The 18,461-nt window shown below is 42.7% G+C and overlaps 1 protein-coding gene across 2 annotated transcripts in view; it reads right to left on the minus strand.

Moving 5' to 3' along the window:
• The window catches only part of nlrc5 (NLR family, CARD domain containing 5), a 191,942-nt gene that overhangs the window by 64,735 nt on the left and 108,746 nt on the right, over positions 1–18,461 (minus strand). For both annotated transcript variants that reach the window (XM_078211022.1, XM_078211023.1), the window contains 11 exons: positions 17,433–17,528; positions 17,153–17,236; positions 15,944–16,027; positions 15,032–15,121; positions 12,962–13,006; positions 12,103–12,153; positions 11,939–12,022; positions 10,640–10,723; positions 9,168–9,257; positions 5,512–5,574; positions 3,697–3,780 (listed from right to left, as the gene is read on the minus strand). In XM_078211022.1, the coding sequence (XP_078067148.1) occupies positions 3,697–3,780; positions 5,512–5,574; positions 9,168–9,257; positions 10,640–10,723; positions 11,939–12,022; positions 12,103–12,153; positions 12,962–13,006; positions 15,032–15,121; positions 15,944–16,027; positions 17,153–17,236; positions 17,433–17,528 (855 nt within the window). The remainder of the gene's footprint in view (positions 1–3,696; positions 3,781–5,511; positions 5,575–9,167; positions 9,258–10,639; positions 10,724–11,938; positions 12,023–12,102; positions 12,154–12,961; positions 13,007–15,031; positions 15,122–15,943; positions 16,028–17,152; positions 17,237–17,432; positions 17,529–18,461) is intronic.

An 18,461-nucleotide genomic window follows, 5' to 3' on the forward strand; every position in this document is an offset into this window, starting at 1 on the left:
GACATGCGTATCTCCCAACCCGACGCACGAAAAAACGTGCACATCAGGAAGGGAGAATCGGGCCCAGCAATTCTTGGAAACAGTACAGATTACACCTGCAATATCTGGTCACTGAGTTACAAAGGAAGACTAGAAGAATCGACTGAACGGCACATCTATGAAGTCTGCTCTGTCTATAGCTGTTACAGCATAATCCCTGGAGTATGTATTTTGTCCATTTTTCTAGGCTGTTCACCTTCACAGAAATGTAACTTAGATCCTATTTGTCTGGTTCACAAACAGGCCTCAGAGCTGAAAGGATCTGCTGTTCTGAACCACCTCTGAATCATAGAATCCCTACAGTGCAGAATGAGGCCATTCGGCCCATTGAGTGTTCGAACTAATTACAGTGGCAGAATCCAACTAAATTGTGGCCTTTTCAATATTATTATGGAGTTTAGACAGCCCAGTCTTCTCCATAAATAACATTCTGATGAACCTGTAGCCCTTGGGTGGCATGGTTAGCACTGCTGCCTCACAGCGCAAGGGGCCTGGGCTCAATTCCAACCTCGGGTTATTGTCTGTGTGGAGTTTGCACATTCTCCCCGTGTCTGCATGGGTTTCCCCCGGGTGCTTCAGTTTCCTCCCACAGTCCACAGGTGTGCTGGTTAGGTTGATTGGCCATGTTAAATTGAACCTCGTGCTAGGGGAATTAACAGGGTAAATAAGTGGGGTTACGGAAATAGGGCCTGGGTGGGATTGTGGTCAGTACAGACTCGATGGGCTGAATGGCCTTCTTCTGCACTGTAGGATTCTATAATTTATCCATTTTTGTCACCCATCACTATAATATCACATAGAATATCACAAGCTCAATGGCACTGAATCATGTGCACCCAGTTTGCTATGCAGATTTGCCTTCCCAGTCATCAAACCACCCATTATTATACTCCAGAAAGCCAGTTGCTGAAGTGTAGAACTGGGACCAATCTTCTCACACTTTTCTATTTATTTACAGCGTTACACGTTGCTCGCATACACCTCCCAACCCAACTACCACCATTTTAATCTGCGTCTATTCACAAGAGCTCAAATGAATCCCAGTTCATTCCTATCACATGCATACAGTTAAATAGATTACTTTCTTTCATTTTAAATAAAAAATAGAATTAATGTGCATAACAAAAGTTTCTAAGTAAATTAAATCAACGACCTCCATACCGTGTACAAAGCCTGACAAGATATCCCTTCAGTCGGACTCCGAACAATTGCTTTGTATTTGTGCTTTGTTTTGTAAAGCAATCAGACAGCTGGTGACTTGTATCCACCTATTTAATTTCAGAGATTCTTTTTCTCTTCCGCATTTGTCTCAAACCACCAAAACCATTGCTTTTTATAGAGTATATATTATCTCACATAACACTCAATGGATACACCTGCCGGAATTTTACTGGCACGCCCCGATTCCGGCATTCTCCGTTGGCCTCGGGCAGGATATTATGAGCCTCGGGCGGGCTAGGCAGTAAAATTTCAGCAACCATCTTCAATTTACCCTTTGCACAGAAATCACACTGAAAACATTTGACAAACAGAATCCCATCGCCTCCGTCTCCACAACAGCCACTGTGCATGCAGCTATTTTCTTAGCTTCCCAAGCTAGAAAGGACAATATTTCCCATTTTCACTCATGACCAATGTCCATCAGGAAGTTTAGCATATGAAGCGTCACTAAAAATGATGAGTTTCATGTTCTTCGGGTTACCTAAGAATGGGAACTTAAGCATGTGTTCCTCCAGATATAGGCCAGGAGGACAATTTTTAAAAATATCTTATTTGCCCTTAAAACAAGTCAAATTCGGGCAAGGATCATTGTAGTACTTACGATACATCAAAACTAGCATCTACCCTTATCTGAGTGTCCAACCAGTTCAATCAACCAATCAAGATCGCTATCTCTTCTTTAGATGTAACATCATCTTTTTGTAATGACTTTGTACAGTTAACTGGAGTTGGAGTAACACTCTCTGAACAGGAATGTTGATTTAAAGTTATTCTACACTGCTTAGTATCTTATCCAATGTACTTAAACAAACCTGACTCCAAATTTTAAATTCTACTCTACTTTAATGCATATCATGGGGCAGCCCATTAGAAATCATCAACATGCATCATGAAAATGTCTGGATGTTTTCCTTTATGATACCAATAAAACATTGCAGCATCTGAGCTGAATGGAACCTAATTTCAATAAAACAGATCTCACCGAAACAAACTATATCCTAGAAGCAACATTTCAGGCTATAGACAAATTTGTTTGGTTTCCATAGTTTTCCTGCTGCATCTGCCTATTTAGTCACCTTGCAGAAACACAGCTTCTATATCGATTGATCCCCTGGATATGTAGCTAAAGGAGCTAAAACATATTTTCAAGGTTACTTTCCCAGCTATGGGAGAGTCCACTCTACTAATTGCATCACCCCGTCACTTTTCAAAAGCAAATGGCCTTGCTTCAGCCTTACATAAACCATCTGCGTAAACTTTCTCAGCATAAGCCCAATTTGGGGCAAAGCTGGTTGCCCTTATCTGAATTTCTGAATAAAGGTGCTTTCATCTGCATTCTGCCTGCCTTCAACCCTTCCATTGCAAGGATGGCAATATCTAGTATCTGGACAATTTTGAAATCTGGGAATCCTCTATTCTTTGCGTCACTCCTGAATGGCATATTTTTTCCACTAAAGCGGCAAGAAATGATGGTTTCCCCAGGAAAATGTTCAAGGCAGCAGACATTTGATCCAACAGATTCTCCCTCTCCAAAAACCGTACACCAGGTAGAACCAGGAGGCATACCAGACACCTTCACACAATCCAGCAATTTAAATAGTAGCAGCAATCCAGTAGTACCAAAATTGAAGGTTTTATACAATCTGTTAAATTCTTCCATGAAATGACCATCTGTTTGCCAAAATCTATCAAATTCCGATCACGTCTCATAGGTATTTAACAGATCACCTTTCTTATAAACTTAATTCAAGGACTCTAATAGAGGGTCCAAACCTTCATCACTATCTAACTGATGGGCAGCTTGCATTGTGATTTCAATTCGGTGATGAACAACCAAGACCAGACCCAGTTTCCTCTTTGGTAGGTACTTAATCCATGTCCACACATCCACTTGATTCTCCATTAGTCATGTGGTTAATACTCGGAGGGCAATCGTCCTCCAACAACTTACACTTGCTTTTTTTTGCCATTTTTCACAATGACTACTAAGATTGCATCTTTCTGTCAATTTTCTTTCTTTGCTTCTAAACTTCACCTTTAGGTAATCATCCTCTGCCACCATGTTCTATTCCAGAAAGCCAGATAGAACAGGAGCCAATCTTTACACACTTTTATAGAGTTACACATTGCGAACATACGCTTCCTAACCTAACAACTACAGTTTTAGCCTGTGTCGATTTATAGAAGGCTCAAATTAATTCACAGTTAATGCCACAACCATCATACCATTAAACACAATTAATATACATTAATATTGGTAAACATTAATATATGAAATACCCGTCTGCCATTGTTTTTGGTATGAGAGATACAATATTGCAACAGGTCTAATCATGGTTTGTTGTAGTGCGATGTGAGTTGCAAGGGGTCATCTACAAGGCCATACTTGAGCACCACTCAAATAAGGTAACATCTTAAGAGGGAAATTTTACTTACTTCAGTTCTGTCAGATGGGTGCAGCATTCAATGATGGAGAAGAATTTCACCAGCTCTTTCTCTTTGAAGTTACATTCCTTCACACTGTAAACAACCCACGAAGAAAATAATTCACAGCAATATTATCAAAACGAATCCTGCATTCACTAGTCCCTAGAACGTGTAAAACCTGACCAATCTTTGAAAGGTTACTGATCCTGCAGAATATTATTCTGCAGTAAGTGCTGTAATGACAGAGTATGTTATTTTGCATGGTCTGGATGTCTGTCATATATACACCAATGTATGAATGTAGGTATACATGACATATTCACTGTTTTTAAACTATTGGCTGTATGATCATATGTTACACCGAAGGTGAAACCAAGGACAAATTTCCACTTTTGCATGGACAATAAAGTTCTAGTCCAGTCCATATTAACAAAACAGCAAGTGTCAAGTTACAAAGGAAATTAAGCAGGAAAGGTAGCAATCAAGAAATAACAGGAATCATAAAATAACGTGAATTGAAAGCTGGCAAGAGAGTAAAAATCCGAGGTGAAAAACTAGTAATTCAGATAAAATGGACAAAATTAATTTAAACAAAGGTAGATGGAGACAGTGAAGTAAGTCATTTCATTAACATGATCCCAAATTATGAAATGTATTGATTATGAAATGTACTGTTAGAGTGCACGCAAAATTCAGATCCATTGTGCTCTTTTTTGAGCGCTTAGAGGTTCCAAGTGGCATGCATGACCCTTGCGTACATTTGTGAACCGCCATTTTGGTGAGGACGCTGGCATGTGTGCAGTGAATTTCTGATGGAAACGTGCAGAGCCAAACAAAACCATCTTGCCACAAGTGTGATCGCAGCGTAAACCTTTCACTTATTGTGGTAGGAAACATGGTAATGTACTCACACAATTCAGACCAATGTGCATCACATGTTTACATTAGTTTACAACATTCATCGCCAGTTGGGAACCAAGGAGACAAAGTGTTCACGATGGCAAAGAAAACTCGCACATTCTGCTTATTTGCCTTACAATTTTACCACCAAGTGCACAAAGCATTAAAAGGACATTTGAAAACAAAAAAATATATATGTGAGTATTAAGATCACGTTCCCAAAAAACAGTGAGGTGATTACCTGTCCCTTCCTGCCTGCGGGAACTTCTGGTCCCCCCACCGTGGGTTTCCCGGCAGTGAGGGGTGGTATCAATGGGAAAACCCATTGGCAAAGCTCCTGGCACCGGCCAATCGAGAAACACACCACGGCAGGTGTGGAAAATCCACCCCTCTCCCACCCAGTGTCTATTACTCATTAGTTATTTACTAATCAGAAAAGCAATCAGTCGTATTTGAAGTTCCAACTAGCCACATAGTGGTTTGTGTCTTAGGCATACTGGGCGGGATTGCCCCACCCCTTGGCATGTATTGAAGTAGCCAGGTTGGTCCACCATTGGCTGGTGGTGGGATCTTCCAGTCCCATCGCTGTCAATGGGGCTTCCGGCTGTTCGCACACTCCACTGCCAGGGTCAGATGTTGGGGGGGGGTTACTGTTAGCGGAATCGGAAGACTCCGCCGGCAGGAACGGTCGAAAAATCCAATCGACTGAGTCTAAAGATCCAAATCCAGTTCAGTTCAATCTCATTTGGCGAGGCTCTGTGCTGGTTGAAGATCTATGCCGGAATTTTACCACCACCCCGCCTGAGGCCAATGGAGAATGCCGTTCTGCGAGCCTTGCCCGCCCCGCTGGTAAAATTCTGGCCATAATCATTTAGAATCTACAAATGTGATGTGAAAAAAAACACAGTCAAAGAACTCACTCACCTGCACACTTTCCTTTCACATCTCTTCGCAAACTTGATAAAGGATCGTCCATGTGAAGACAAGCTGTGCAAACAAATGAGAACATGTTAAAAAGGCTCTGCTGCTAAATTGGATAAAAATAAATACTATAACAGTGGACCTCAGACAGATACCACCCAAACCCTGGCAGAATTTGATCCATGTTTAGTACCTGATGATCCAATTGGATGCCCATTTCTTTATTGTACAGAGTTCTGACAGACTGAATTACCTCGAAGGTATGGATTTTTAATGGATTGAGCAAATCTTTCCTGTCCTCTGGTCTTTCAGACACCTCACCTAGTTATGTTGGGCGGGTTTTACGGCCTTGCTTGACCCGAGACCGGAAAATCCCTCCCGAAGTCAACAGACATTTCCATTATCCGCCCTTCGCCCGCTCTGATTCCATGGCGGGCGGGCAGGCTGGTAGAATTTCAGCAGTAGTTTTTAAATCCGAGGCTGACTCACTATATGGTGAATCCACTGCCATGTCTCAGTGAGACACAGGGCGGAATTTTCCCCATCCCACCTGCCACGGGAATTGTAGCGGGCGGGACAGGACCATGCAAAGGCCTCAGGTGGGAATTTCTGCTATTGGGGCAAGCATGGCCGGAAAATCCTGTCCAGAGTTTACATGATATAAGCTCTGCTGAATACCCCATTATATCTATATTCATTGGAATTTCAGAGCTAAATTTAATTGCAGTTCCAGTGCAATATTTCATGGCAAATTAACTTCTTGAAGATCAATCAACATTAATGCATGGGGAATATCAGTGAGTTTTGACCATATGGTGGTTAGCACCACTGCCCCACAGTGCCAGGGACCCGGGTTTGATTCCCAAAGATGGAGGAAGAATGACTACAACAATGATTTAACAACAATATGGCAATACTGGCTTTAAAATGGCTATTCTGGCTGAGAGTTAAGCATGCTGGAATTTTTGGTCAACTTATAATTAAAACCAGATGCAGATCGTCAAGTTGCTGAGTCAGGTAGCTGGTCTGGGAACTGTGATCTGAAACTTCCTGTGTTGACTAAATAAGGGAAGTTGTTTCCATTCGAACAGACATTGTGGCCTCAAATTTTATTGCTGTTATGTGTGGTACACGTCATGTGAAGTAAGCGCAATGGCATTGTCACAAGTAATTTAATTGGATGTTCGACCTTGTGATCAGTTTCTGGTTACAGAGTTGGCTAGATGACACAGAATTGTCTGGATTTGTGGATAAAAGACACTGCAGTCCTTTGTTTGCCAATGACAGCTTTGTAGAGATTAACCATCGTAAGACATGTACCCCGAAGGCATTTTCCTCTGAGAAGAAGATAGATTCTACATCGACGATAATTTTTGGCCAAGGTTTTCCTAAACTTGGTAGTTTATATTTTCAGTTCAATAATTAAAGTTAATGTTCAGTTAAAGTTAATGTTCAGTTAAAGTTTATGTTCAGTTGAGAGTTAAAGTTCAGTAAAGGAGTTAATGAGTTGCAACTGTTTAAGTTTGAATTGGTACCTGAAGTGTTAAATAAAGAAATAGTTAAATGAATTAAAGTTGATTCCTGTTCTTTTTTGTTGTCTCAGAAGGGCAGCACGGTAGCACAGTGGTTAGCACTGCTGCTTCACAGCTCCAGGGACCTGGGTTCGATTCCCGGCTTGGGTCACGGTCTGTGTGGAGTTTGCACATCCTCCTCGTGTCTGCGTGGGTTTCCTCCGGGTGCTCCGGTTTCCTCCCACAGTCCAAAGATGTGCAGGTTAGGTTGATTGGCCATGCTAAAATTGCCCTTAGTGTCCTGGGATGTGTAGGTTAGAGGGATTAGTGGGTAAATATGTAGGGATATGGGGGTAGGGCCTGGGTGGGATTGTGGTTGGTGCAGACTCGATGGGCCGAATGGCCTCTTTCTGTGCTGTAGGGTTTCTAAGATTAAACTGGAATGCTTGCAAGGTGTTTAAATTAAAAGCCGAGCAATAGCTTGGGTCACTGTCTGTATGGAGTTTGCATTTTCTCCCTGTATCTGTGTGGGTTTCCTCCGGGTGCTCCGGTTTCCTCCCACACAAAGACGTGCTGGGTAGGTGCATTGGCCATGCTAAATTCTCCCTCAATGTACCCGAACAGGCGCCGGAGTGTGGCGACTAGGGGATTTTCACAGTAACTTCATTGCAGTGTTAACGTAAGCCTACCTGTGACAATAACAAATAAACTTTAAAACATGGCCTTTTAAGAATAGCTCAGAAGAGCCAAGCAAAAGAACAGAAAATGCTAAGAGTGTACTGAGGGGTGATTAGTACCTCACAAAGGGAACGTTTGTAGAGAAACCTATCCCACAATTCAGTTATGAATGAAGGATCTCAGTGCTAAACTATAATTGCCCTTTCCTTTTCCACATACTCATTAACTTTTTGGGTATTTCCAGTGTTTTCCAATCTTGCCCTCAACTTATACGTTTTCTAATTGTGTTCAGAGGGTTTGGAATTCTCGACCCCAGGGGGCTGTGAAAGCTGTCATTGAGAGTGTTTAAGGCCGAGATTGATAGATTTCTGATTAACAATAAGGTAAAGAGTTGTGGGGCTAGTGTTTGATCGTATTAAATGGCGGAGCAGGCTCGATGGGCTGAAGGGCCCACTCCTGTTCCTGTGCTCTCTAGTGTTTGGCTCATTGTTTACTTTTTACATTTCACGGTTTTGGTGATCTGTATCAAGTCCCTCCTCATGCTTTTCATGGAGGAAACTGAGTTCAGTCACTTGAAGGTTTCTTCATGACTTAAAGGGCAGGAAGCAGGACTGTTTCAGGGTCCTGAAGCTGTTCCCGGGGCAGGAACAGTCACTAGTTGGGATGTTGGCCAGGGATGGAGACAGGTTTCCTATCCAATTAAAGATGACAGGTGGGCTCTCGATTAAGCTAGAGGACCAATTGGAAGGTCAATTCATCTGTACATTTTAATTTGCTCTCACTTGTAGACTAAGGCCCCGCAGATAGACCGCGGTCTTTGCTTTGCACCAATCTGATGCCTTTGGAAGAGTAATGATCAATTCCTGTTCCTTCTTGCTCTTTACCAGTCGGCTCCTGAGAGGGAGCACTCAACTGTGTTCCTGTAGGATCAGTGGGAAATAGGGCCCTTTTATGTTGCCACTTTAATAGCATGTGCATCCCGCGGAGTTGAGTTTAACCAAAGTTCCTTTAGCCTCATTAAATAGCGCCCTTTTATACTGGACATACATTTATTGTTACCTGTTCCTATGCACTTCACCTGACCTTTCCTCAAACTGAAAGCCAGATTTCTGTAGATCTACATATTAATGCCTTTCTACATTATACATATTTAGAAACATATAAAAACAATTTTTTGCCTCTCCCTCATATTTCTCGCCCCGCGATTCTATTCGATTAGCATAGCGGGACGGAAAAATCCCACCGTAAAAATGACAGGCAAGAACGTTGGCCCAACCAGACTGTCCCACACTCATGCTGCCTGGACCATGACATCCCAGAAGCCATATTGTAATCAAATATCGAGATATCCTGAGCAAACTGTGGCATTTCTGAATTGCTCCAATATATTACCAGGTCCTAAAAGAGAGTGACCCTTTCATTCAGCCCAGCCCGCAGAACAAATTGAAAGAATGATAAGTGTGTTCTTACCTGACTTCAACCATCACCACGTTGCTGCAGGTATTGAGAGATTCCACCAGACACAGAGCACCATCGGGCGAGATTCTGTTGTTGCTAATGCTAAGGAACCGGATCAGACATAAAGCACAGGGTTCAGCAAAGTGATGCTATTTTACTGCACATGACTACCAAGGAAGAGAAGCTGATACACTACACAGCTAATCCAAATCCAAAACTGCAAAAATACATAGTTAGTATTCTCCGCACTTTCCCTCTGGAAATCCTGCTTGTCGTACTGGGAGTAATAATTTACAGCACTCACTAACGCCAGTTGCAACATTTGGTAAGTAGCTGAACCATTGGCTGGCCTTTCCCACGATGCTGGTTGGGATGATCAGGGAGCAAACATTTGGGTAGATTTTTATTTTCCCTCTGGTGTAAAACTGATGTTGCAGATGACCCATCCTACTTTCATTTCCATCATCTACAGAGGGCTGACCCACAGCATCAGGGTCTACAGTGGATTGTGTCCACAGTAGACGGCAGTTACTGTAGGCAGGGTCTACAGTGGGCTGTGCATACAGAGGGCTGGGCCTATGGAAGCAGAGGGCTACAGCAGGCAGCGCCTGGTGCTCAGAGTGAGCAGGGCCTATGAGAGCAGTATTTACCATTGGCTGCATCTACAGAAGGGCTGAGTTACAGGAGGATATGGCCTAAAGTGGGGGGACTGGACCTACAGGAAGGCATGGCCTAAAGGGGGGCAAGGAGGACTCGGACTACTGGAGGTCAGGATCTACAGGAAGACATGGCCTACAGTAGGGCCGGGCCTATAGGAAGACATGGCTAAAGGGGGAGTTGGGTCTACAGGAAGACATAGCCTACAGAAGACTGGACCTACAGCAGAAGACTGGACCTACAGCAGAAGCTGGGCCTACAGGAGGGCATGGTCTACAGGAGGGCTGGGTTTACAAAGGTCTGAGCCTACATTGGACTGGGTGCATGGTAAGCAGCATCTACTGTTGGCAGGACTGACAGGGCACAGCATTTACAGTGGAGGGGGTGATCTACTAAACCAGTTTTATGTCCGAGAGACAAGATGAGGATCTGCCTCAGTTTAATCAAAAACAGTTTCATTTGACTTCTAAAGTAGACACTGGCTTTAAGGCAATATTTGGGAAACAGAACTTTCTAGCCGACAAAGCATTGAGCATCAATTCGAAAAGAACAAGAGACGTTAGTACAGAATCTCAATTAAAGTCAAGGCATATTAATCAGCCTTTATAGAAATTCAGACTCTTGACCCAGAATTCTCCTTACATCTAAAACTGAGCAGAAAGACTATTTCAGTGATCTTTGTTCCATCACATTTCAATAGATGGAATCTGAATGAGAATCACTCAGACTTGCAGAGGGAAAGGAAAATGGTTTAAAGGGTTTAATCCTATATGAAAATATTCTTTATTTTTAGGATTGTCTTCAGCATGATAAATGTAGATACTCACTCGATTAGTTTTAAAACGTGCGGCTTTGGTAAGAAATCCCGCAGACACTGCAGTTCTTCATCCCCAAGTAAGTTGCAGGACAGGCTGAAGAATGATGAATAAAACTGACATTACTTCACATGGGAGGACTACATACTTCACATCAGCATTTAGTTAAGATATTTTTAATACTTCCTTGAAGTTTGACTTCCTGGGGGAGATTGAGGGCAAACTTTTAGATTCAATGCTGGCATTTTGCCTGGTCACACACGAGCACCAACTGATCATCTATTCTGCTCTCTACACCATTTCAATTGGACACACAACCGTTAGATATCGCAAAGAACGTTTACGGTTGTATTTGGTAAGCCAGTTCAAAGACACCCACTCCCCATAATGACATTGTTGGGTCCATTCATTCATTTGAAGAGACGAGAGGACAGCACTGGTACAAGTTTTAAAATGGTTTTCTTTTATGGAAAATAACTTAAAGAATTAACATGGCAGAAGCAAAAATGCAAACTTGGAGACTGGCCTCTCGGCCAGGAGCTTTACAAAAAAGACATGTACTGTAATGAGCGGAATCTGAGAACGGAACTGAACAGAGCTGAACACGCACACTCTAAAACCAAAATATATTTTAACCCTTATCTCATTATTGGTAGTGTTTTTCGCATGCTATCTCTGACTAAAAAAATCAATCTTCGCAGCTGCTGTTATGGGAAACTGTTGTTTGCCTGCATTGTTTACCCTTCAGGAATGCAGTCATTTTTAGCTAACCTATCATGCCTTCCGATTCTACCTGTAGTCAAGTTTAGCTACAATTGTTCAGTTTAGCAGTGTTAGTTAACCCCTAGAGTCTAGCATTTAAATGTAATTGTGCAGAAGGAAAAATATCTTAAAATGAAGTCTTTGCATAGACTGAAGCAAACAGGGCTACGCATACACAGGATCCCTCAGACAGATAAGCATATAAATCGGTGCTAACGATTATATGTTGGGGTAAGCTGGATCAATCTAACATTGTGCTGCGGGTATTCAGACAGATTTCTGGTTAAGACTTTTTAAATTCATTCATGGGCTTCACTGGTTGGCCAGCATTTATTGTCCATCCCGAGTTGCCCTTGGAGGACAGTTGAGAGTCAACCACATTGCTGTGGCTTTGGAGTCACATGTAGGCCAGACCAGGTAAGGACAGCAGATTTCCTTCCTTAAAGGACATTAATGAACCAGATGGGTTTTTCCGACAATCGGCAATGGTTTCACGGTCATCAGTAGATTTTTAATTCCAGAATCTTTTACTGAATTCATTGTACTTACTCCAGCTCAGTCAGGTCTTTGCAGTGTTCGAGAATCTTGAACAGTTTTTCCACACTGCTTTTGGTCAGGTTACACTCCTTGAGACTTTGAAAACAAGAGATAATGTTCATTTTTCTGCATTGCGAATTAAATCACCACCCCGATAGGACAAAGCAAGGGATTACCTGAGAATCCGCGAGCAAGGAGGTTCTGGTTTCTTCCCATTTCCTTCGAGTCTGCAAGCGAAAGGGAGAGTGTTAACGGGAGAACAAAGGAACTCACACAAACCCAACAAAACACCAAGGGTAGAAATTCTGAACAGGTCACAGCAAGTCCTCCATTGCAAGCATATTTTTAATATCAGCCCCAGACCAGTGCTGTTGCGGGCAAATGACTGGTAAAATATTTGTATTGTTTGGGTCATCTCTTTCCTTGGTCTCTACTGTATTCTAACACCACACTGACTGCAATGGAAATGTCAGCAAAGTGGAGGAGGCAGTGGGAGACCAGAGCTTTTCAAAACAAATACTTTTAACATCACTGCTGCCAACTCTGGCTACTTAACCCTGAAAAGATATGGCCCCAGCCATCCTTAGATACCACAGAAAAAAAAAATGCTCCTGTATGAAGACAAGGAATGGTTTCGGCTGACAGGCAACGCAGAACAGGAATGTGATACAACAACAACTTATATTCATAATGAAACGTCTTTCATCACTCAGGAAACAAAATATGACACCAAAGGGGCATAATGAGACAATGGGTGGATTTTCCGGCTGTGCCGCTAACAGGATCTCGGCGGTGGAGGGTGTGAAAAATGAGAAACCCCATTGACAGTGGCGGGACCAGGAGATCATTCCATTTGAGGGGCGGAGGATCCTCGCTATTGGATTAATGACCAAAACCTTGGTCAAAGTGGTAGGTTTTGAGAAGTGCCTTAAACCATGGAAATGAAATAGACACATGGAGAGCCGTAGGGAGGAAATTCCAGAGTTTGGGGCTAGGCAACTGTAGAAACAGGAAAATATTGGAAAAGACATTCACCTGCAATCTTTCTTCATGAGGATTATTGAGGCTCGGCCACTCGCTCTGTAACAGAAAATAAGCTAACATGTTAAGATCTGGTTTCGCTCTGTTGTATGTGTAGGGAGGGCTCTGTCACTGTAGGGCTTGGCGAGGGGTAGGTCTGGGGTGGGTGGAATATTAAGAAGGGCACTCATGTTTCACCATTGGATGGCTGGCCCTGAAATCCCACAAGATTGTGGTTGGTGCAGACTCGATGGGCCGAATGGCCTCCTTCTGCACTGTAGGGTTTCTATGATTCTAAGATTCACACCTTCCCCACCCCGTACTGAGCTGTTTCTCCAGAATTTCTACTATCAGTCAGCTGCTGGAGTTACCATGGGAGACCACCAGGAACACAATGGAATTCCTGGGCTTTTCTTTAAAAGGCCAGCCCCTTACACAATTGCAACGGAGAGTGATCAGAACAGTTCCTGTCACTGGCTTGTATTCAGTGGGGTGAGGGAAAAACGCTTTATTGAGAAATCTGGCTCATCACAAAAGATTTCTTCCTCCATTTCTGACTGCTTGATGAAGCAGAGAGCAATTAGGAGCTAATGCAGACTAAAATTACTGCTTTCCTCGCATTGGTTCAAGGTCAGGTTGTTTGCTCATTTAGGTTGTGTGCCTGACTGAGGTTGACACTTGTGATCTTGCAAGAGATCGTCATTATTGTAGAGAACCTGGGGCAGAGGTTTAACTCAGCAAAGAATCCAGCATCATCATGCATGCCATAGAATCAGACACTAAAACCTGAGGTCTGCCCTATTCTTATAGAGTAAGAAATTGAACAACACCAGGTTAAAGTCCAACAGGTTTATTTGGTAGCAAAAGCCACAAGCTTTTGGAGCCTTAAGCTCCTTCTTTAAGGCTCCGAAAGCATGTGTGGCTTTTGCTACCAAATAAACCTGTTGGACTTTAACCTGGTGTTGTTAAACTTCTTACTGTGTTTACCCCAGTCCAACGCCGGCATCTCCACATCTATTCCTTATAGCTCAGGGGAATTTTAGAGTCTCCATGGCACGCGACTAAAAGGAAAGGAGGGAGCTCTCAATTGTTTGGATGAATAATTATCCCTCAACTTCACCACTAAAAATAGAGCAATTGCCCATTTGTCTCATTTCCTCCTTGTGCAGTCTTACAAGGCGCATCACTCCTCCTCAAGTTGCTGAGATAACATCAGCATCTCAAACAATCACATTCCCACAAAATGACTCGAGAGGGTTCTGAGGACTGATGGTGGGTAATTCATGGTGGGTAATCGATCAGAACTACATCAGGATAGGGCATTCTCTCAGTGATGTGACCCTACTCTGATCTCTACAAAGTAAGAGTTTTAACAATACCAGGTTAAAGTCCACAGAGACACAAAAATCAAGTTACAGAATACTGATTAGAATGCGAATCCCTACAGCCAGCCAGGTCTTAAAGATACAGACAATGTGGGTGGAGGGAGCATTAAGCACAGGTTAAAGAGATGTGTCTCTGTGCCCTGTTTGAGAGCACATTTCCACTCCATCTGACGAAGGAACAGCGCTCCGAAAGCTAATGGTATTTGCTACCAAATAAACTTGTTGGACTTTAACCTGGTGTTGTTAAAACTCTTACTGTGTTCACCCCAGTCCAACGCCGGCATCTCCACATCATGACTCTACAAAGTACCCAGAGCCAGGCTGATGAAGATATTCACAGTCGTGCCGCTGAAGATTTTATTTTGAAAAATACATTTGAACTCCCTTTAATTTCCATGTGCAATTCTTCTTTCCTCTTCCCTTGCTTATTGGCACATGAGGCAGACAAAGCTCATGCTTATGTCTGTTTCCATACATTTTTTCAGGAACAGGTTGCTAGTCAGAGGTGATAATTTGAGGGGAGGGGCTGCCACTCCACATGGTTGACCAGGAGACTCTCTCGCCCTTACCATCTGCCGGAAAATTCTGGAAGAGTCGGCAGGTGGTAGAAAGCTGGCAAATTAGCTCCATGACTCAATTCCCACTCCTCTTTATGCTGAAGCACCCCCAATATTTCAATGCAAGATTTCTCTGCACTTACCTCACTTCTACTTCCAGAATATTCTCACATACATTCAGAGAATGAGCCAGCAAAAGGATAGCGTCTGGTGAGATTACGTTATCTGTGATGCTAGGAGGCGGGAGGGATGGAGAAAGGCAAAATCAACAATTGAATTTTTCTAGGGTGAACATAAAGCAGTTTAGTTGGTAAAAGAGACAGGCTTCTACATGCTGCCCTCCCACCAATTGGCTAAGAACATCTCAAAACCTTTCAGTCTGAGAAAGGTCGTTTTCAGCCAAGTATTTTGCTAACAGCGATGCCATGTTATAGTATATAGCCGTGTCATACTGTAGATATCAAAGCAGAGAAAACAATTACAAATACCTACAATAAAATATTATAGAACTAAATCAGATCCCCACTAATATACAGATAGAATGTTAAGGTGCACATTTAAACTCTCCCTTCCGCTTTCCACTTTTCCCAAGTTACAAGGGGATGCCACAGTGCTGCTTGGCTACTTCTTCATATCAACCATATTTTTTTTAAGGTTTTGGTAGGTGGTTTGAATGCCATTCCCGCCACTATCCCTCCCTGTTTAACTAGTCTGGGGATCAGCACCGATACATGCTGGCTTGTCTGCATCAGTGGCTGGGCTCTTTCATATTGCCAATGTGTCCCGGGAGTGGACTTATACATGGGACCTTCTTGTAGAGAGGGAGGAAAGTTACCCACTGAAACACTCCAGTAAGATGCAGATTCACATGATCCACTGCACATGTAAAAAAATCCTAGCATAGCTTTATGGAGAAGTGTAGTTCCTCAAGAGGGAAGTCTCCAACTGATTGAGTGTAGGTTCATCAACTACAGCATTCCTTGGATACACTCAGTCGTGTAAAGATATGTTTAGAATAATAAATCACAGTTCTGAAGAGGTAGTGAATGGATTACTTCAAAATCTTCAAGTCATGTAGGCCTGGTAGATGATTCAGTAGTTCTGCAATAACCTCGTCACTCAGTGCATTATTTGACAAGCTGTAAATGGAAAGAATACAGGTCAAACCACAGTAGTAGTTCACCAAGATGTGTTCTTCAATGAATTCTTAAAAGGTACTTACAAGTCCAAGTGCATAATAATACAGAAGTTTAACTGGACAAGTTAACTTTAGTGGAAACTACAGAGAAATAGCATCATTGGTCACTTTTACTCTGGCTACTCTCAGATTTTCTGCTAAAGCCCAGTAGACATAGAGAACTCCCATTGAAATTCCAGACCATTGACTCTAAGAATATAACAATGTAGGTGCTGTCCATATTCAGTTATTATTGTGTTTTCGGAATGCTGTTAGGCTGCTGTTATACTACATCTACCAGTTTTACAGCCACAGTTTAGGATAGACACCAGAACACCAAAGGAATATTGGAGGCAGCATACTCCTCTGCCATGTGAAACCCCTTGCATGGATATTTGCAAAGAACTTTATTCCTCAACCAATGTGTTTTTGATGTTTTGATAGCACAGCTGGGAGCACCAACATACCCCTAATGTTGAAAAAGGTTGTGCAGTAAATCTACAAAATAATCAGGTTCTCAAAATGACTGCCTAAACATCTTAAATAATAAAAACGCCTAGAGCAAAGCCAAGAAAGCAGTGACGCCCAGTTACTAGTGGAAATTTAATCCCATGACCAACACTGCACTCCAGGACAAAGATTACCAATCTAATTCCAAAGTGATGTTTTAGGATGTGCACTGATGTTTTCTCTAGCAATTTCTGTGAGAGGTCACATTGGTGGACTGTTATTATTGGGAAGAGGCAGAAGATTGTGGAAGGGGGTGATGCAACTCTCTGGTACTTCACTCAGGTGGCCTTTGACCTTTACAGCACATTGTTCTAAAGGCTTTAAAACTGCGTTCCTTGGCCAATCTGTTAGGCCAAGCTTTTTTAAAATTCACCTTCTGATATAAGTCACCAGCTAGCCTCAATATACCCCTTCTCATATTGCTCATTCACTTTTCCCAGATATAACACTTCATCGGTGAGCAAGAGTTGTAGTACTGACTGTCACTGGCAAATTGTTTAAAAAGAAATTTTCGACTTTAGGTCCCTTTATCCGACGGCTTTTCGCTAGCCCATCTTCATCCCCATCTTGTACTCACTCAAGCTCTGTAAGTCCAGAACACTCTTCAAGTATCAAGCAGAGGCTCCCCATGGTTTTATCATCCATTTCACACTCTTCAAGACTGTAACACAAAGCACCATATTCCATTGGAGGATGAAGATTAAAGAGCTACGCCACACACAAAAAACTCAAAACTTCTGGAACGATTTATAAACATTGTTTGTAGACCTGATTTAAATTAGTCATTTCTGATATACTTAAAATACCTCAAAAAGACTACAATTAAATTCTATTTTTTTCTGACAATATTTTCGTACCGAATTTTCTTTGGCACACACAAGTCCTCCTTCCCGTACTTAGCACCAAATGACAAGATTTCCGATGATTCTTTGAAGCCTTGTCCCTGTTGAAATCTGAAGTTGAAACAAAAGAAATCACCCATCATTTACATGAAGTGATGTGAAGGGACAGGAAACATGCAAGGGGGGTAATACCCAGGGGAGGGAGGAAAGAATAAGTGATTTGGGCCATTTGATTGTTCATTACAAATTCCCCATCAACGTGAAACTGTTATTAATCATCAATCAGAATGAAGCCTGTGAGCATTTGACTCATCCGAATGTTCTACTTTAGCCCAGTTATTTTATGATCATGAGGTAAATTTTCCGATCCCACCGTGGGAATTGTAGTGGGTGGGACGGAAAATTTGGCGGAACATTTTAAGGTCTGTTGGCCTCAGGCAGGAATTTCTGGTCTTGGGGCAGGTGCGACTGGAAAATCCTGCCCCATATTTGGCCAAGTTAAATTAAGTGGGTGGCCTGGCCACCACCTACCCACCCATCCCTGACTCCACCACAATTTGAGCAGCGGCGGCAGAGCAGTCAGGCGGCCCACCTACTGGCGGGTCAATCGAGTCCCTTAATTGGGCAATTAATGCCCGCTTTAGGGCTTCATCTCTTGTTCTCACTGAAACGACAGAGGTTGAGGGCCGACCTGATAGAAGTCTACAAGATTATGAGGGGCATGGACAGAACGGATAGTCAGAAGCTTTTTCCCAGGGTGGAAGAGTCAATTACTAGGAGGCATAGGTTTAAGGTTCAAGGAGCAAGGTTTAAAGATGTACGAGGCAGGTTTTTTACACAGAGGGTGGTGGGTGCCTGGAACTCGCTGCCGAGGAAGGTAGTGGAAGCAGATACGATAGTGAGTTTTAAAGGGTGTCTAAACAAATACATGAATAGGATGGGAATAGAGGGATATGGTCCCCGGAAGGGTAGGGGGTTTTAGTTCAGACGGGCAGCATGGTTGGTGCAGGCTTGGAGGGCGAAGGGCCTGTTCCTGTGCTGTAA

The sequence above is a fragment of the Mustelus asterias genome, chromosome 4 (genome assembly GCF_964213995.1).
Source record: "Mustelus asterias chromosome 4, sMusAst1.hap1.1, whole genome shotgun sequence".
NCBI lineage: Eukaryota > Metazoa > Chordata > Chondrichthyes > Carcharhiniformes > Triakidae > Mustelus > Mustelus asterias.